At 56.2% G+C, this 20,995-nt stretch overlaps 1 protein-coding gene across 1 annotated transcript in view; it reads right to left on the reverse strand.

Annotated features, from left to right (window-relative positions):
• hh (hedgehog signaling protein) overlaps nucleotides 1-20,712 on the reverse strand; it is a 61,058-nt gene extending 40,346 nt beyond the window's left edge. The window contains exon 1 of the mRNA XM_033466436.2: nucleotides 9,183-20,712. Within this exon, the coding sequence (XP_033322327.2) occupies nucleotides 9,183-9,566 (384 nt within the window). The 5' untranslated portion in view covers nucleotides 9,567-20,712. The remainder of the gene's footprint in view (nucleotides 1-9,182) is intronic.
• Nucleotides 20,713-20,995: the final 283 nt, after the last annotated feature.

The following is a 20,995-nucleotide window of genomic DNA, read 5'->3' on the forward strand; positions in this document are numbered from 1 at the left end:
AATAATTTCGTTGCAGCATTCCGGCGGAACGTTTTCGCGTCGAAAGCCTCGAGAAACTTTTGGCTAGATCTGTTTCTGGTCGGCGGACGAATCGTTCGAACGCGACGGAATCGCGAGGTGGGTAAGGGGTGTTGCCGCGACGCAAGGTCATGGTACTGGCCGGCGTCGACCATTTTTACGATTCAAGGTCCGGCTTAATCGCGATGAAGTCGTCCCCGGCTTGGCTCGGCTTGGCTCGGCGCGTCGCGGCCACGTATCCGAGGGTTCGACGTAAAGCGAACATCGACGAGGGGGTTTCAACGCGTGGAAGCGCGTCCGCCATAGGAACGAGCAGCGCCATGACGTTCTTTTGACCCGTTTGACCCCATGCACACTTCTCACGATGCATTATGGCGGCCGCCTCGGGGCCCTCGGCCCTTCCTTTTATCCTTTCCCCGTTGAAACTCGGTGGACCAACCAGATTACGTCCCTCTCTTTCTCTCTCTCATTTTCACTTGCTCTCTGCCCTCGCTCCGTCCCTTTTCCATCCGGCCGTGGCTCCTCGTGGCTTCTTTGTCTCTCTTGTTCTCACCGTATTATCCCACATATAATCGAACATGCTGCGAAGAGAGCCGCGCACACGCGTGCACGCACACGGACACGGAGAGAGAGAGAGAGAGAGAGAGAGAGAGAGAGAGAGAGATCGAAAGAGCGAGTGGGGAGAGCGGGGAGGAAGGGATAGCAAGGGGAAGAAAGAAAGGCGAAGGTACCGAAGAGGCTTTCGCTTCGTGTTCCTTTGGTGTCTATACCTATACGCATCCTGGTCTGCGGTTTACACTTTAAGCGCCGTGCACATCGAGATAGGCATGCCTCGCGCCTCTCGATCGACACGACGATGAGTAACGACCAGGATTCTCGCAGGCATCTTCTCTTATAGTATTACGAATTTGTTACTTCGAACACGCAACCTCTGTTCCCCATTGATATACGAGATGTTCATGGGGACATTGTTCCTCGCGGCGCTGCATAGTTTACCGCGACAAGCCGCGAAATATTGGCCCCCGCGGGCCATCAATTACCCCCCGGTTTTTGCTCGGGCCTAATCGACGGCCGAGTCGCTTTGCCGTTTCGTCGCGAACGTCGCGCCTTTTTGGAAATCGACGAAAACTGCTGCGATCCTCGAGGAAGATGCCCAAAGATGTCCTATCGTGAACAATTTGGCAGACGCGCGCTTCCCGAGATCGTCGATCGGCGGGATTTTCGGAAGCCTGCGACGGAGATCGAATCGCTAATACCTTGCTAATCTCTGGTATCATCGTCCGCTTCGTTATCGGATGCCGTCTTATCGAACCAGGTTATCCGGCGTTCCACGGATTCCCGCGATTCGGTGCGCGGCAGCCGGCACGGCGCGGCGTTGCGCCGCGGTTCGCGGCGATGGATCCTCGGATCGGCAGACGGCAGCGTGAAACGATTTCCCCGAAGACAAAGATGGAGGAGATGGAAGGATCGGGAAGGAGGCAGCGATTTGTCGCTGTAAACGCATGAACGATCGCATCGGGGTTAACGTCGGTAACCCCGAGACGTCCCACCGCTGGAAACAAATGCCCGCGGATTTACGAGGTTATGGCTGCGAGGATCGCGAGGCTCGCGAGGAGGCGAGGAGGCGAGGAGGCGAGAGGGTTTTTTTTTCTTCGAACGAACGCTAATCCCGCGAGCGCATTAGTAAAACGCGGCACGGACTCGGTTAGCAATCAGTTAGCCGTCGAACCGGCCAGCCACCGCGCGTTTTCAGGATGCTCCTCGATATTTATCGAGTATCGACTTTTCACCCGACGAGCCGGCTAGCCCGATCGATCACCGGTTAAAGAGAAATCGGATGCAGCCGCGAGTGCAATTCGGTTTCTTTTTCCTTTTTTTTCTTTTTCTTTATGCGAATAACGGACGGGGTCTTGCTATTCGTCGCGCTAATTGAGAGTTTCCTAATGATTCGTCGATTCTCAACGATCGTAAATCGGTGCTGGTTGGCAGCCAGCACCCGTGTCGAGAGTGTTTACGTACTTTTATTTCGGACCCGCTTGGGTAATATTGTTGCATGTACACGACGCAGCCGGCGAGGTGTAATTTCATATTTAACGCGGACTATTTGCACGCCGCGCCGCGCCGCGCCGAGCCGAGCCGAGTCGGCGCGATGAGTGTGCGATTATATTATTAGCAACAGTTCTCGGGTCTCGCGAGACGACTCGTGTTCGATGACGTTCGCGAATTCGAAGCGTTTCGTTCGTCGATCGAGCGATCGCGATCAGATCTTTCTGCAAATCTCTGTTCTTCTTTCGTCGAATTTCTTTTTGCCGACCAGGCGTCTCGCGATCGCTGCGGAAACCGTCGATTTAGAACGAAGAGCGAGGAGGACGAATCCGTCGCGGAAGTAAAATAAAAAGGAAACGATAAATTGTGTCCGAGCCAACGACGAACTTAATTAAAACTTCGCCGAGCGTTTTCGCGTAAAGACGATGGCTGCGAGGGACGAGCGGCGTAATAATAAATTCTCCGACTAACCCCATTCCGTCACGGAACGAACTAACCGAGAACGATTTAGCGTAGGCGCCGCGGAACACGGCAGAAAACCTTCTACATAGAGACGCGTAAGAGGATACCGCAATGATTGTTGTGTACGGACGATGATTGACGTTCTATCGCTGTAATGAGCCCGCCGCAACGTTTACTGTCAAACATTGACTTTATCGACCATTCGTCGTCCGACCGTCTCGCGGCGGTTACGATTCGACAACGATTTATTAATTGCGCTCGCGAGCGTCCTCGATCCGCGACCGCCGATAAATCAGACTTGCGCAACGGGAAAACGCGCGCGTTTTGGAATAGCCGTAAGAAAAAGAAACAAAGACGAGGCAAAAGAAGAAATAGAAGAAAGCGAGAGAGATAGAGAGAGAGAAAAGGGTAGGAAGCTTGCGTCTCGCAGCCGAGCACCGAAACGACGCGACGAGACGCGCGACGAGACGAGACGTCTTGCGGTTGCGAGAATTTATGAGGCGCGTTTCATACGGCTGATTGCACGTTGCAACTATTTATTTTCCGGTCCTCGATCGGCGAATAGGTTGTGCCGACGCTGTCCGCCGGACAATCGCGTAACGATTTATCAGCGTGGCGTAACGCATTGGCAACAGGACCGCAAGATTTCACGCGGCCGCACGATAACGCCGCGCCACGCCGAGCCGCCTCCTACCATCGTACGAGGCGAAGCGATCCCGAGTAATCTTGATCGATGCAAATTCAAAGCCTGACAATACATTTTGTACCGTTAAATGTCAGCTCGCCGCCGCCCCTGTGATTACCATCGTTATCCCGCAAATCGATTTCTAGTCGGACTCGCTCGAACTCGGTCGGATCGGTACGCAGACGTCGTTATAGCTCCGCTGGCAGCTGCGACGTACGGTTTCGCGACTTTCCCCATTTTTCTCGATTATTCGATCGAATTCAGGTCACCCCGAGCGAGACTAAAATTAACGCTTCGGCTGCCGCGTCGGCCGTAACGTTTTCGTAGATACGGAAGTTCGTTTCATAAAATCCGGACTAAAAGGAAAAATTCAGTGAGAAAACTGTTCGAACGTAGGGGAATCTGTTCGAGGTAGAGATCGAACGAAAGCACCGTCCAACGATGGCCGTTAACTCGTTAATTCTGCTCCCTTCTCCGTCGACGATCGTGTTCGCAGCGTCGCTAACGCGTGCAGTCGGCGCCGATAACTCGGCAGGTTTCGAATTCCGCGAGGTTCACCTTGGCTATGCTGGTATCGTTTCTCGATGCTTCGACGGCGACGATAACGTTGTCGACGGCTACGCGCGTTCGTCGTTCACGGCCACGGATCTCCGCAGGGTCAGAAAACGTATCGCATGACGCCACGTGCGCTTATCGGGTTACCCTGTTGGCCATTGCCCGTCATCGGGCACCGGTTGCGAGTTACCGCGATCGGGCCGGGTCGGCCCGCGACGGGACGCGAAGCGAAGCAACTCCGATTCGCTCCCTCGCGCAGTTTGTTATCGCGAGTCGCGAGGCGATCGTCCGTCGATCTCTCCCGTCGCGCTGGATCGAGACTGTTCGATGAAAACGAGGCTGGAGATCTTTGGCGCCGGTAGAATCTGCCGCGTAGACGGTCAACACTCCTCCCGCGACGAGCATCGTTTGGAATTACGACGATGCGAGCTCCCATTTCGAAGATCGCTAATTAACGCGGCAATAGATCGACGTAGATTCGCATTGTTTGCAAATAAATCGACGCGCGGAGCAAATACATACGCGCTCGCAAAAGCCGAGCACGCGGCAGTCCGACTTAAATCTTAATTACCGCGTCGCGTCGGCGAGCGTTCAATTAATTCGTCACAGCGCGACGCGACGGATCGATATAATTGATAGATGACGCCGTGTATATCGAATGCCAATCGATCATCGGCCACGATCGTTTCATTTATCACTCGCCGGATCCACGGGTGAATTTTCTCACGTTAAAAAACGCTCGGCGCCAAGTTCCTCAGAGCGAAAGATCGGTTTCGACGACAGGTCCGATCGATATCGAGAAATCGGAGGATCCCGGAGCGTCATCGTTGCTCGCTACCAGAGAGGAGAGCGGAAAAGAGAAAATGAGAGAGAGAGAGAGGAGCGAGTCGAGTGGAACGAGAAGCACGGCCATTAGGTTTATTTGCCGTAATTGGGGGAGCTTTAACGCGGCAAACCAAACACTGGTTATAGCCGCCATAAACCTACCCACAATCACTTAGAGGTGGCGCACGGTACGCGCTTTTTCCTGTATTTAATCCGCGCGACCTGCGCGCTTCTGGTGCTGCGCGCGCGATTACGAGGACAACCAAGGCGAAAAGAACGAAACGGCCAGAATCGGTGCTGCCCGCAATTTCCTCGAGACCCTGCCCTCTTCCGTTCGTTTCCTCTGCCCTCGGTTTCTTGCGGCATATCCTTTTTGCGGCTCCGTTTTTCATCGGCCCCCTCGAAACGAGACGTTTCATCTCCGAAACGCGACCCGCGCGAACTAATTCGAAGTCGTTAAATTTAGTTCAATCGAAAATGCGAAATCGGTCGTTTGGACAAGCATGGTAGGTTCGGCGTTGACCGCGCTGAGTTAGTTAGAATTTTGCGATCTTGGAAAGTTCAAGAAGAAACCCTTCGAGGCCTCCGATGGGTTTCAGAAATGGCCAAAAAACGAGCGACCGCCGGTAGCATTTATACGAACTCCTTAATATTTATAGTCGGCTCGCGGTCGAAATGCCGCGAAATGTACGAGAAAAAGCCGGGTGCCGACGATGCAGTTTCAAAACGGTGCAGCGGAGGGCTCTTCCGTCGGCGCGAACGTATGCCCGACGGCATCGAGAACCCGCCCCGTTCGTTAATAAAAGTAATTCGCGTGCTTGAAATTGCAAACACCTAAACGACTCGACGGTGGTAAATCAACGGTCGAAATACTTTTCGGAGCACGTTCGATTTCCAAGCGGTGTCGCGCCGAGTCGCGCCAAGCCGCGCCGGCTTTTTTCGCACGGCTTTTCGACGGAGGTCGAAAGTTGCGAAAGAACGCTGAGGTTGTCCGTTGTACTTAAATTTGTCAGTGAGCCCCAACTAATTGGCCGTGGTACCGTCGCTTTACGATCGCGAGGAAGAACCGTATCCTCGTCTGACACGAGATTCATGCCCGCAAAACACGGCGTTAACGAGCGGCCCGGCAAGTCAGCGACGGATCCTCTCGCTCGCGCTTTTCGGAGACATCGACGCCTGCAGCTGCAGAGGCGAGCGCCTCGCCGCGTCTCGCCGCGCCGGCGACGCTATCGGCGCGGTGCGGCGTGCCGATGCGGCGCGGCATCGCACCGCCATGCGCCACTGTCGCGCGTCGACTCTCGGTTTCACTGCCAAATAAACTTCACCGCTGTACTCGTCCTTGTCATTCCGCTGCTAATTCACATTTTCGTTGATCATTCTTTAACGTTCCTACCGAGGGACAAATTCCTGCTGCTGGTTCGCAGTTTCATCGACCGTCCCTTAACGCTAACCGATCCATCACCGGTCAGATTACCGATTCGACCATTTTTGTTCTACAATTATCGAAATTATGAAGACACGTCCACCGGAAACCGTTCAATAAATTTATTCGTCCCAACGTATTTTAATGTAAAAATTGGAGAAAATCGAAACAAATTCGATACCGTAATTTTTACGAGACGTACGAGTCATTTTTAACGTCCGTTACGATCGGCGACACGATACGATCGAAACGGTCGGCGGATTCCGCGTCGACGATTTACTTTTTCCGACCTTTATTCGTGCGGAGACGACAAATCTTGGTACAATATTTGAACGAGCGAAAACCCATGTTACCGGGCGATAGAATTCGGCGCCGGTTCAACGTTCATCGTCGTCGTTTCGGGAGGCCCCGGGTGTGTATCGATGGAACAGGGGGCCCCCTGGTTTTGCGAAACGCGAGTAAACACCGCGCCGCGCCGGCTGTCGATCCATCTCCGGGGCTTCGAGGCCCCGGGGATGGTTTACGAGCGGAAACCGGCGCGGTTCCGAGCGGCACGAAGCGGCACGAAGCGGCACGAAGCGGCGCGGAGCGGTTTCGTGCGGCGCCGCGCGCAGCCCTTTTGTTCGGCCGCGTCTCACGAACGTGGGACTTACAAATTGGAATACAACGGGCCCGGAGTTAGGAGAATCGTTTCACGCTTCGCGGAGGCGCCAAGTGGAAGGCAAACACCGATAAAAACTGCATGAATAAAGCACTAATGGACGCTCTATGGACAGGGAATAAACATCGGGGAGTACATTGAACGACTATAGACTGGGTACAGGTGGCGACGACAGTCGATCACTGTTTTCCCTTCTTTTATTCGCAAGAATGCTCCCTAATCTCTCGATTTCGAGAACCTGGACGTTCTACGCTTTCACAGGAAAGTCCCGTTGACGCATTCGCGCAACCGACTCGGCTGAGAGTGTTGCTCGAGAGAATTCTTTGTTAACACTTCGAGTGTCGCGTCTTCACGAAACGAACGGCGAATTCGTTTGTTCGGATTTAACCCGTTGCGCCGCCACGAATCTAGGAATCTGTTAAGGACGAAGAAGCGCCGATCACCGTAGATCGTAAAGGAAATCGTTGTCCGCGCAAGAGGGTACTTTCAACGCTGATCGCGTTTTCCGACCGTGCATGGAAATGGTGTAACATGCTCTTAAACGTCATTTTCAATTAAACGTATCGCAGAGTTACGGACGGAAGAGCTGGAAATAATCATAACGCGAGCACGTTTCTTGAAGCAACTGCTTTTTCGACGTCTTTCGCATAAAGAACGGCGAACGGGCCCGCGGAACAATGGCGAATATACTTCGAGCGTGCAGCAGAAACTCCGGTAACGTTATCGTTTATTCGATCGCTACGTCGCAGCCGTTTGTAGCGGCATGCATTTTCATAAATAAATTCAGAGGCTCGGGAACCAAATCTTAAAATCTTGCATCGTTACCGCCGAAAAATTAGCGACGACCCGATGCTCCGCGAACTTTTATCAAATTCGTTCGCTATCCGATTCGAGCGTTCGTTCGAAATGAAACCATTATCGATCTATCGAGACAAATTCCAAACCGTGAATCTCGGATGACGCGTTAGAAAGTACCGAACGATCAGCGATGGTTAACGGGGATCGTGTTCGTAAAGCGTTATGTACAAGCGTCGGAAAGTTTCGACGAAATCGGTCCCGGGAACCGATCGTCACCGTCGAACAACGGTTCCCCATGAAATCGTACGACGTATATTCGGGTTTCGGATATCGATCCCGTACACGCGGAACGTGTTCGGAAGCGATCGAGGCTCTTATCGGTGGGATAGCATTTCGCGTGAATCACCTGACGACGTTTAACGACATTCGGTAGCTAATTTGTCATACGGCCGAGGTGCACGTTGACACGCGTTGAAGCAATAACACGCGTCGCTGCAGTTAACGCGGCCGTCAGGCTGTGCTTTTAAACGCGAAATGCAATCAATCTCCCTAGAATCGGGGATCCCGATCGTACGGTCGCGCGCGCGCGCGCGTTCCGACATTCTAATTCCAGGCGGAACGCACGGGCGAGCTATCGCCGCGGAGATCCGAAGAGGAAACGCCGGAAAGCCCGGTGAAAATTTCATTCGGCGTCGAGATAAGAACCGCGGGATCTATTTCAAGCGGCTGACAGCCGCTCCGGTAAATGATATCCGCGAAGACGTTGTAAACCGTGGCGCCGATGTGTGCCGGCCACGCGATATATTGAGGATGTTAAACGATAAAATCGAATCAACGACGAGTTAATCCTTTTATCGGTCAGAGATCGCGTATCGCTGCCGCGGTGCCGATCAAACAGATCGACGATTTGCTCGCGACTTCCACGCACCGACCGGCGATTATCGCTGTTAGAATTTCCCGACGATCCCACGATTCCGGCCGGCTCTGTATACATATCCGTTCGAAAGATCACACTGCGGAGCACCAAACGCTCGAACTCTATTCCCTAGCTTCGCGGTATTGTTCGCGCGTGAATCACCGTACTATTATCGGAATCGGACGTAAGGGTCACCGACTCTGCACTCTTTCCGGAATCTTCTGGATTGCCATAGCCGCGCCGCGAGCGAGTTCCAAAACCGATTTCGCGGCGGATCGAGACGAACTGAACCCGTTCCGAAACGCGGACGGCGCCTGAAACCGAAACGCGTCGAATCGCGTCCCGTCGCGTCGGGATCGGAGACGCAACCCCGTGATTCACCGACGGTCTCCTCTCCAAGGACGACCGTCGCTATCGCAGGTTGACACACGATATTATCAACGACCGAAAGTGACGAATCTGAGCATCGGTTATCGCAGGTCCACGTAGGTTCTTCGGGAAGCCATAAAGTCTGGGGCCCGAGCGCATTTTTCCGTTGCAAGATTACACCGTGCGAGTATCGCGTTCCGGACAATCCGGACGCGCGCAATCTTACAAGTGTGCGACGGGCTACGAAATTGGAATGGCGACGCGCGCGGTGCATGGGAGCCCGAGAGTCGGCACGATCGGCGAACGAATCCGAAAAATCGGCCGAGCCATTTTCGCGGACGCGTCGCCGCCTCGCCTCGGAAAAGGTCCGCGCCAACTCCGGAGTTCCCCGAGGACGGAGTATATATCGAAAGGATTGGTTCACCTGTGTCATGAGGCGATCCGCGCCGGTGCCCTCCTCGTCCTTGAAGATGATGTCGGTGTTGTAGTTGGGGACCAGGTCCCGGAACCTGGAGTCGTGCCTGGACACGCGGCCCTCGCTGAGCCCGCTGGCCGGGAGCGTGTTCTCGCTGACGTTCGGCACATGCTGCTTGAACACCAAGGGTGTCAGCTTCCTGAGGGGCGGTCTTCGGCCGCCACCCCTGCCCGGGCCGCAAGCCAACACCAGGCCGCCGCCGTTGTCCAGCACCGGCAGCCAGAGGCCGAGTATCAGCAGCAACACCTGGAGCAGCGAAGGTGCGGTGCCTCGTCTCCTGAGGACGCAGTGGTGGCTCGCCTGATGGCCGCGGCGACGATGATGCTGCACCATAATCGCGTGGCTCTGGCAAAGGGTAGAACCCCGGCCGCCTGGTCACTGCGCGGCGATCCTCGTGCACGTTGCTGCGGCCGTCGACGCCGACGGTACCACCGAGTATTCACCACCACCACCACCGCCGCCTGCGGTCCTCCTTCTCCACGTTGCTCGCCCGAGGAACGACGACGACGACGACGAAGTTGAAGTCGAAGACGAAGACCACGATGACGACGACGACGACGACGAAGAGTTGCCTCCTCCGCCAGTTCTCCTCCTCCGCTTGCCACTGACCTCACTCACGCTTAACCATAACCAGGGCATCACACACACCCCCAGCACCGCACTCTTATCACCGTTGGGACCGTCGTAGCTGCGTCGTAGTCGATCGACACCCGCGAGACAGCTATCAACCCGGCAGATCCCTATCGTTCGGAACCGACCGGCACCGATACGTTCGCCGCACTGGGAGTACAACAACCTCCGAACCAGAGAGACCCTCTCTCTCTTGCTCTCTCTATTCCTCGCTCGATCTTATCAGAGTCGTTGAAATACCAACAGCAGATTACGCTTTATCGAGGTCTCCTCGTAATAAGCGTGTCACAGCGCGGAAACACCGGGGAGAACACCGAATCCTTGCGATCGGACAGCTTTCCTACATATTTAACTAAGGGGTGGGAATCCGCAGCCGCGACCGCATCCACATTCGCATCCGCATCCGCATCCGCAACCGCATCCGTATCCACATCCGCGCGCGGCAGTGTCGCACGTTCCTATTCTCCTTCCACCGGGAGGACACTGTGCGTGCGCGTCTCCGTTCTCTCCGTGTCGCGGCCGCGAACCGTCGCGTCGCGTCGCGCGTCGCGCCTCGTGCCTCGCGCCTCGCGTGGAAACGCGGCGGATCGGAACCTCTCGTCGAACCCGGACCCCGGACCCCGGGGTTCGTCCTGAGGAGAAAGAGAAAGAGAAAGAGCGCGAGCGCACCGAGCCGAGTAGTCGCGGAGAGGTGTCACCGCGATCGGACCTGACTCACTTGACTGAACCCGATATTGCGAGCGCGGTCCGGAAGCTCCGTGGCGCACGTTTTCCGGACGAGTCGGTGGTGGGAAATGCGTGACGGGTTTCGGTGGGTACCCCTGGCGTCGTCCGTTCGGCCTGGCCTGGCCTGGCCGGGTCCAGGGTGCCCCTCTTCCTGCCCCCACCAAAACCTGGCCAACGGCCGGCCTGGCGCTGGCTGCAGCAGGCTGCTGGCCCCCGTGGGGCTCTCGGCTCTCGGCTCTCGGCTCTCGGCTCTCGGCCCTCGGCTCTCGGCCCTCGGCTCTCGGCTCTCACGGCCTCCGAGGCGTTGCGTTGGTGGTGGACGATCCTGCCCCCACCACTCGGGCCCTGCCGTGCTTGGTGCACAGGGCTGACGTCATCGGGCCCCGAGAGACACCATTGGTCGGGGCGGAGCGTGCGCTGGGTGAACGAGGACAGGTGCACGCCGCGTAGACCCGCGGACCCCGCGCGATCCCGTTGGATGAAGCAGGAGCCAGCGCGTGGCACAAGGGAGCGAGCATGAAAACCTTTTAGCTTTCTCCTCGTTCGATTCGGTTTCGATCAACCTCCCCGGACCGTCTCGCTCGCTCGCTCGCTCTCTCTCTCTCTCTCTCTCTCTCCCTTTCCCGACGTCTCATCGGCTTCTTTACCGTCTCCTCTCCTCTCCTCTCCGTCCTCTTCCTTTTACGTGTTCGACGATCCCCCACCTCCTCCGCCTCTCTCGATTGATCCTTCCTGTTCGTCGTTTTCGTTGTCGTCGTTACAACGTTTTACCTTGTTGCTGCCTGTCCTTCTTCTCCCGCGGGATATCGTTTCCTCGTTCAACCTCGTGGATCCTTACGCCAAGTACCTGCGCTCCGGGACCGCGACGGGAGAAGAGAAGATTCTCAATGACTGTCTACCCCCAAGCCGAGCCCGCGTACCCTAGGCTCGGGGAGACGTGGGGTGGGCTGACCTTGACTTCGGCACCCGTCAAGTTTCGCTCTTCTTTACGATTTTGCTTTTTCCTCTCTCTCTTTCTTTCTCTTTCTCTCTCTCTCTCTCTCTCTCTCTCTCTCTCTCGCCGGTCTTCTTACTCGATTACCCCCTCTCCGCGACTCTTTTATCGCATTCCTGCGCCGCGTCGGGAGTCCCGAGGATTTTATTAAATGTTACAATGTGGCCCGCGAGCCTCCAGAACCGGCGCGGCGCGCCGTTTCCTTCCTTTCCCATGGTGACCGGTCATCGTTGAACTTTAAAGGGCAGGCGCCGCTCCGCGCCGCTTCGCTCCGGGTCCGCGAGATTTAATCGTTCCGCGAATCGCCCGATCGGGAACGATACTCCGGGAAACGTAACGACGATGGAATGCGCGCGCATCCGATCCGATCGACCCACTCCGAAACCTCCGATCGTTATTTCGAAGTAGCGCCGGGCTTTATCGATCCGCCAGGTGATTATCCCGACCGCGAGGCGCCTCGATCGTCGACGATAAAACGCGTAGGCGTGCTCGAGCGTCCGCTCGATTCCCGGCGCGGACGAAACCGACGCGATCAAACGTCGCCAGCCGGCGGTCGCAACTACGGGCCGACTGATAGGAAAGTCCGCAGCCTCCCGAAGGAACGCGGGAGGGGATCGAGAAAGAAGACCACGGCCTGCCGAACTGCTCGCCGTTTCACCGATAATAAACAACTTTTGCGAACGCTGTGCCCGGCCGTTTCCGCCTCCGTTGTCCACACGTACAGATTTACGGCATAAACAATGCCGCCACGCCTCCGGATTCCGCGAACCCTTCGAATCGCGCGCGCGAAAAGAAAAGATTCTTCTTCTTCTTCTTCTTCGTAATGACTCGGGAATTCGTGGCGCTCCGGTCTCGGAGGGTTTTGAATTCGATGACGCGCGGAGTCGAGGTAAACCCTTGGTGGTAACGTTGAGTCACTTTTCCGGCGGATCCAATTAAACGTGTCTTCTTTTTAGAACGAATCGGAGATGAAAATAGATTTCGATCGCGCGAGACGGAAAAGAAATAATCGACGCGGTCGCGGTTTAATAATATCCTGTCACGATCTGTCACCTGTCCGATCGAACGCGTTTGGATCAATAAAGAACGCGTAAATCGGGTAATTCTATTTAAAACTCTCCGCTCTCGACGCTGCAATTTAATCGATATCGCCAACAAACGCTTCGGCAACGTGATTTTGCACGCGTCTCGAGTACATTGTTATTCTGTCATCCATACCGTTTTAATCCTCTCGCTCGTATTTCACAGAACTCCGATATCGTAAAAATATTTTACGATTATTATCGCGATACGACGCGGCCGGGTCCTCGTTTACGAAACCTATGACAGATAACTTTCTCTGTCAAACTCGAAATTAATACGAAATTATTGTGCCATCGTTCCCTCGAAATCCATAAAACATAAGCGGACGGAGCTCGAACGAAACCAGAATTCGAGTTTTCCACGAGCGGCTCGATTCTCGGAGTCGATGGTAGTCGAAGTTCGAGGGAGCAGAAATATCGGAGATCGTTCGCGTGTGTCTAGATAAAAACGGTGTTCGCCGTACAAAACCGGAATGCGGCAAGGAACGGTCTCAGCGACAAGGATAACAATTGTACGTCCGAACGTCTCCGTCCGATCCTAGGAAGGTTTAATCCTTGGCGAAAGCCATTTGCCTCCAAATGGTTTAGACATCGATGCGCAAAAAGCGTTTGCAGACTCGACCGATTCGATTCGAAAGAATTCCGAAATTTCCTGATCGGCGAACGAGGTCCGAGGGGGGCACGCCGCGCCGCGCCGCGCCGCCGAGCAGAAGGGGGACGGAAATCTCGCGGACGGAGGGAGCAGGGATCGAAAAGGCGGTCGGAGAGGGAACGATAATCGATAAGCGAAAGATTTCTCGCGTTTTAAGCGTTCACACCGTAGACGGCTACGCGTCGCGACGGTGTTACACGCGATGGCAACGCCGCGCTATTACTTGCACCTCGATAGCGGAATTTTATTTCCGCTCCGCGCCACCGCAGCTGCCACAAAAGTCAAAGTGCCTCGTAACAGGATTATGAAATGTTCCGGAGTAGCGTTCCGCGGATGTTTACAGCTCGCAAATACTCGTTATCTTTTATTGCCCGCCGGCCTGTTTCAGCGTTTCTGGCATCGGCATCGTTAACGAGCGACGTTTATACCCGCCATTGGTCCGTAACTCTCCCCCTTTTTGCGTACTACGCATGGACCATAATGTAACCATTGTTTCTGCGCGCGGGTCCGGACTCGCGACGTCCACGCCGAAACTTACGCCTCGGCGAGGACACTCCTCGATCCTCGGGATCCTCTCTCGCCTCGGGATCGAAACGGATCCGAGCTCTTCGCATACTGGTTTTACCGTCGCGCCGGTGCGAATATAATCGGGAACGCGCTCCTGCGACGCGCCGTCGTAAAGCGGACAGGTGATACTCGGACGTGGGAATCTTTACGCCGCGCGCAAATTTCCGAAGTCGATCGCGCGGAGCGGGAGAAGTCCGTCGACATTGTGCTCGGGGTTCTTCCGATTGAATCGTGGATCTCCGCGCGGACGATAAAAATTGTTCGCGTCTACATCGAAACACGTGGGTGGAGAAAAGTGCGACGAGTCGCGTTTACTCGTCGCGACGTCGCGGGATCGTGTGCCCGACCGTAGGTGAAGAGTGCTCGGACCGCGGGCAGGATCGCCGCGGCAGCCACCATTGCCGAGTAGCTCGTCTCCGGGTGTCCCTTTTTCAAAGTAACACGATCCACGGAGAGGAACTTCGAGGAGGTAATGCCGGGGCCGGATAGAGGTCCGACGAGGCCCCCTCCGCGTAATGGACGGCTCAAATATTTATCATCGGCCGCGTAATTTAAGGTGCGTTTAGCAAACGGAAGACGACGCGAGGGAAAACAAACAAGTCAGGGGCGGTGTAGGATCGCCGGCAAGGTGGAGAATGGGACGTAGAAGGAGGAGGAGGAGGAGGAGGAGGAGGAGGTGGTGGACGCGGTGGACGTGGAGGTGGAGGTGGAGGGCGGAGGAGCCAAAGGGTGAGGAAGAGGTGGATGCGGAGAAGAGAAGGAGGATGCCGGAGGACGAGGATGGCGAGGTTCGGGAGAAGCAGGAGGACGAAGACAAGGGGGAAGAAGGAGTAGTGGCAGGATAAGGTCGAGACGGAGAGAGGACAGGGAGCCCGGAGAGAAAGAGTGGACGGAGCGGAGGGCAGAGGGAGAGAGAGAGAGACGGAGGGAGAACGACGAGAGAGGCAGAAGGAGTAGCTCAAAGGGGCCGCCGCGGGCCCCAGAGGGCTCTGTGAGAAGGCACAAACCCCAATAATAGCACCAGAATTTATATACCTGCACGAACTCGGTGGAACGGTCTGCGGGGCTGCGGGTCCACGGACCCAGGGACGGCTTGTTGCGATATCCGAACGCGCCTCGCCGCGCCGCGCCGCGGCGGGGTCATTCCTCGAGGATTCGTTTTCTTGGTTTCCACGCGGGCCCCGCCGTGGAAACCGGTCAATCTCTGCTCCTCGAACGCGATACCTCGCGCAACGATGATCGCTCGGTGCGAGCGACGCGAGCGTATGCCCGTGCGCGGCAACCCCCGGCCGGTCGACCGGTTTTAAAGGCTAAATCGAGGTGCGAGGTAGCGGAGTCCGGATTATTCGAGCGTCGCGTCGCGTCGATCGTGTCCGGAACCACGAGGACGAGTCGGCTCGGGCTCGGGCCGGTCCTCCCAGAAGAACGAGAAGGGACTTCGCGTCTATAGACCTCGGAACTGACCGGCCCTGGGCCCCATCGGCATCAGCGGCAGTCTAGCTATCCTCTGCGGAGGGAAGAAAAGCCAACAAGGGGAGCGAGCGAGAGGGCAGACACCGGCCGAGCGGAAGAGAGACCGCGGCGACCGTGGGGGAGAGGGAGAGACGGAGTGTAGAAGCAGCAATTCGTGGCGGGCCGGAGAGCGAACCATCCATCACCGAGGGCTCAAAGCCGTATCTTCTGGTGACCGGTGCCCGCCGCGGCCGATGCTGGATGCCAAAGCACAGCCAAATATTGTGAAAGGTCCAGAAAAGGCAGGAACGTGAAATAAATTTGCTCTGCCTGTGGAGCGAGGAACGAGGAGGGCCCGGGTGCCGAGAGCGAGAAAGGGACAGCGCGGCCGGCCGAGACCGGCGGAGCGAACGAGAGAGAGGGAGAGAGAGAGAGAGAGAGAGAATCGGAGCGAGAGAGAGAACGACAGAAGGATGATACTCTTCTGGGTAGCTCGAAAGGTTGCGCCTTGTACTTGTGCGTGTCGAGGTGGAGAGAGGAAGAAGGCTCTTTAACCACTGTCGGCTCTTTGAACCCTGCCAGCCTCTCTTTCTCTTCTCTCCTGTCCCTCCGACGACGTCTCCCCCTTTCTCTCTTTTCCCTGTTCCCGTCTTCCTCGTGCACGCACACGCGCGTACAAGCGGGAAACTGGCCGGCCTCAGAAACACAGGGCACCGCCATTTACATTTTACACGCGAAAATACGGTTTGCCGGCGATGGCCAATCGGCGCGCTCCGTTCGAACCGCGTTTCGCGCGCGCGTTATTTTTGCTACCGAAACGAACGCGCAGAGATCCGAGCTGGTCGACTCGGTTCCGTCGATTTTTTTCATCTTCCGAGCGCCGCGGTTTTTAGCTAGCAAAATCGAAACTTTCCGGTTCGGGAGCTACCGGTTCGAGTCAAATACTAGAAACAGACGAACTCGGACATCGATAAAAGTAGAGGTTTTCGAGCTACGGGTCTTCACGACTTATTATCCTTTATTTGTAGAAACGACCGACTCGCGTATCGGATCCAAAGCGTCGGGGTTCGAGGCGCGGTCGAATTTAAAATAACCGTGTTTGCGCTTGAAACTGGATCGATACGCGGACACGGGATACGAGCCATCGACGTCGGATCGTTCGAATCGCGTCTCGAGATCCTCGGTCCCCCCGCGGGTCTATCGATGCTTGTTAACGTAGCAGCACCTTGACCGTGCTCTCGGTCCATAATCTCTGCGAACGGCACGGATTCTCTCTCGTCGGTGGATTAATAATCCCGAGGAGAACTCGAGGGGAGCGAAAAAGCGAGACGACGCAGCGCCGGATCGGGCTAAGGAGAGACATAGGGGACAGAAAAGGACAGAAAAGGACAAACAAAGATTTCAAAAAAAAAAGCACCGGCTAGCCGAGGAGTGCGAGCGAGCGATCTTCCAAGGGGGGGCAGAGGGAGCGAGCGCGGGCAGGAGCGCGGGAGAAGGACGGAGAGAGAGAGAGAGAAGAAGAGGGAGGGAGACGAAGAGGAAGAGCGCGTAGAAAGATGAAGAAGGAAAGGGAAGTGGAAGGGTACAGAGATCGTAGCTCGTAAGTTAGCACGTGGTCGAGGCAAGCCGTGCGAAGGAAACCGAGAAGCGGGAAAGGAGAGGTGAAACGGGTCGAGTGGGCTTACCACCTCATCTTCTTTCTGCCGGCCACTGACGTAGATAAAATTCTACGTGGCCCTCGCGAACGTGACACCGGTGACTGTTTTTTCGTGACGAATAATAATATAACGGAGGTCGATGCCGCTTTTGAGGCGGCCGGTACCCCCCGCCACCTCGCCCATTCTCTTTCTCGTGACTAATCAAAACTCTGGTTCTCGACTCCGCCGACGACAATAGACGATTCTAACGAGCCAGCGGTCCCTTCTCGGACCGGGAACGTCGACGGAACCGGGGAACGCGGCGAGGTGGCTGCGCGCACGGCGTACAATAGCGAGCAGCCGTGTAATCCGGGAAGCGGTGTATAAATTAGCCCCGTCTCCGGCAGTCCTTAGCCCCTCCAGTAACGAGGAACCTCCCTAATTAGAATTCCATTTCGCGGTCCTGTCGGCGGGAATATCGGTCGATCTACACGATCCTTCGTTACTTACGCCACTGTCAGCACCTCCACCTTCCGCTGTTCGTCTTTGGGCCACCTCATCTTCGCGGCCCGGACGGAGGCAGGAGAGACGGCGTGGATCCGGCAACCGGGGGGTTTGCGAGAGCGGGCTGGACGGGGGGCCCCCGGGGAGAGATACGAGGCGGAGACGCGGGAGCCCGAAAAACCAGGAAGAAATCGGAATTCGACGGGCAACCGCGAAAAACCCTAGGAAAGAAACGGACAAGACGCGCCGGTGGGGTCCGACGAATGCAACGAAAGGGGAGTGGGAAAAACAATCCGAACGCGGAGAGAAAAAAAGTAGCACGAACTCGCCGGGACGGCGAGGGGCAGAGGGGGAGGGGGAGGTTTAAAAAAAAGGATGAAATAGCGAAGCGACGGAGGAGGACCGAGCGAGGGAAGGAACGGGACGGAAGAGCGTCGGGGAAGAATAGGAAGAGCGAAGAAGCGAAGAAGCGAAGAGGCGAAGAAGCGAAGAAGCGAGCGTAAGACCACACAGGACGCGGCACGCGCGCGCTCTACCGGGTGGGCCAGCGCACGACGGCTTCGGGCCTGCTCGCGCGAGATCGGCGGCGCTCGTGCGTCCTCGGCTGGGCCCGGTGGTCGGGTCCAGCCGAGGCCACACAGATCGCGCACGCGCGAACGCTTCCTGGGTGGCATTCGCCTGCCGGCCGGCAGGCTAAGCGTAAGGTATTTCTTCTCTCGGTTCCACCGTGGGCCGTACAACCTGTTAGTGTCGTACCATCCACGCATTATGCCCCCTCGTTCTCTCCTCGTCTTTCACGGCTACTCACGCTACCTGTCTCTCACCCGGGGCCCCCTCGTCCCTCTCGCTCGCTCTCCCTGCCTCTCTCGCTTCGACACGCGAGAGAAAGAGAGAGAGAGAGAGAGAGAGAGAGAGAGAGACGAGGCCCCTCGAGGTCTCCTCCTGCCTCCGGTACCTCCGGCATCACGAGCTTCTAATAAGATTCCAATTTGTCAATTAGGGGGAGGACGGGATCCGGGCGCATCTTCTCTCTCTCCTCACTCCTTCACCGGCACCTTCTACTCCACCTCTGGTCTTCTCTTTCTCTCCGCGTTAGCACCTGCCTCGCATTAACGACGTGCAACTGCGACACTTGAGCGGCTGCCGTACGCGACGTAATCTCCGTGCGATCTTCCTGCCGCGATTTAAACCCGCGCCGACGCCCGGCTCGCTCTCTCCCTCTCTCTTTCTTTCTCTCTCTCTCTCTCTCTTTCTCCCCCTCTCTCTGTGCCTCTTTCTTTCTTTCTTTTTCTCTCCTCTGTTCCATTTTCGCGCCCCGAACGGCGGGGGTGCGAATTGGCTCAACGAGTCCCGCTCGGACGTTCGTCGATCTTCCGTTCCTCGTATCGAATCGCTCCGGGTACGCGCCAGAACATGTTTCGAATAATAGAGGTCTGTATAAAATCAGCCTATCCGCGTGTAATTCTGACAACCGAAAACGACGCTGAGCGAGAGCCGTATTATCCGGAGATTACACGGGGACTGTTCGGATCGAGCGAAAAACCGCGCGTCGCGTAATTAGAGAAGGAAACAAAGGCGCGCGCGCGCGGTTTTATTGGCAAAATAACTCGGGGAATGCGACGGGTGTAGCCGAGACCGAGACACGAAATTCGCCCGGACGATGACAAAGATTCCTGGCGGAGCCGATGACTCGCGATACGTGTCGCGTGTAGTTTACCGCGTCAGTTTCAGCGACGCGGCGCGATTACATCGCGTGTACGAAATTCTTACGCACACACCGACATAATGAGCCTCGGCCGCAACGGGCTGCATTCTCGTGACGCGAGCCACCCGCTGGGTCTCTTCACTCGGGACTCGGGACCTCGGGAGTTGGGAGTCGGGAGTCGAGAGTCGAGAGTCGGGTCGGGAGTGTGCTGGAAACCGAGAACGACTTCGGAGAAAATAATCGGCGGATTTCTCAGTAATCTCCGGGGCCCCGACCGCGACGCGACGCGACGTTTTCAGTCTCGGATCGGTCGGTGTCCCACCGGTGTACCGTCGCGCGCGTTTCGGATCGCACGGTGATATTCGAAAATCCGAAACCGCGGGAGCCGCTCGTCGCTTCGCGTCGTTGTCCTTCGAAGGACTCCCCGGGCGAAATAGCATCCCAGGCGGCAGGCTCGGAAACCGAAAGGATTTGAAAGTGATCCATCGGAGGCATTAGTCCTGGCCAGGGGCGTATCCAGAGGCCCGAGGCCCGAAGTCGGCGGCCCGGTGCCCGGTGCTCGGAGCTCGGAGCTCGGTGCCCGGGCGCCTGTTGTATCAGCTCCTACGTATGTTCGGTGACGCGGTCCGGCCGACCCCCCTGCCCCCGCAGGGGGACTATAAAGTTTCATTTCTGCCGGGCGAATGTCTTCGAATTAGCAATAAAGCAGCGATTCTCTTCCCCTCGCAACGAACAACGAGGCCGCGCCGCGGCGTTGGCTCCTTCTCGTTTTTTGTTTACTCACCAGCGAACTGGTTTTGCGGTATACATGCTCCATTCCCCTCCCCTACCCTTCGCTCCTCTCCACGGAGCCCCCGTTGGCCCCCTGGACCCTTCGTCTTCGTCTTCGCCGTCCCCGGCTTCGTCGTCGTCTTCTCGCCGTCCGACGACGACGACGACGACGACGACAGAGACGAGTACAACTATCTCGGGGTACGCAAATACACGGAGTGCGTGTGCGAGGGGTGCTCTCGAGAGAGGGCACCCGCGGCGAGAACCAGCCGGATTGTCATCGGCCGAAAATCATCGACCGACAGTCTCGGATCCCATCCTCCCGACGTCATCGACGTCGCCGATCGGGATTTTTGTTTCGGCGAGGAGGTGCCATGCGTCCTGCGGCGAGCGTTCGATCGATCCGCCGGGACGCGTACAAATCATTGGGAATAAGGCACGACCGGACGAATTACCGTCGAAATCCCCCGATCGCCCGATTCGCGAAACGCTTCCTTCCTAATGCAACTGGGAGGACCTTGCAGTCGTTGCACCGACGCGGCGCGGCGCCGGTGCAAATGCACCCACCCTTCGGGATCAATTACGTCACATGCGTGCCACGGCCTATTAGGGAAACACGACGACGACGACGACGGTCGACGCATCCGCTGCCGAGAATTTTCACGCGTTCCTTCGCCCGGGAGGAGATCCGAGATTTAACACGTTCCGTGCCGAGCTTTTTTTACTCGAATCTTCACACTTTGATATTTTACTAAAACTTGATGTATTACGTGCAATTATTAATTCTCGTACACTCTTGCGGTGGAAATTGATTCTTCGGTTCTAAATTTCTTGTAAACAATTTGTTCAGTTCACTAAGTAAACATGCAAGCGTGTACCATCGATGGTACACGTGGCACGGAACGTGTTAATATTATTTCGAACCCAGGAATTGGAAGAGTACTCCGGACACCGTAAAATGTTTCATCTTTTCGCCAACGCGGTCGCCCTTTTGCAAGCGAAGCCTCTTATCGAAATTTCTACTCTCGGTCGTCGAAAGATC

Source organism: Megalopta genalis, chromosome 3 (genome assembly GCF_051020955.1).
Source record: "Megalopta genalis isolate 19385.01 chromosome 3, iyMegGena1_principal, whole genome shotgun sequence".
Classification (NCBI taxonomy): Eukaryota; Metazoa; Arthropoda; class Insecta; order Hymenoptera; family Halictidae; genus Megalopta; species Megalopta genalis.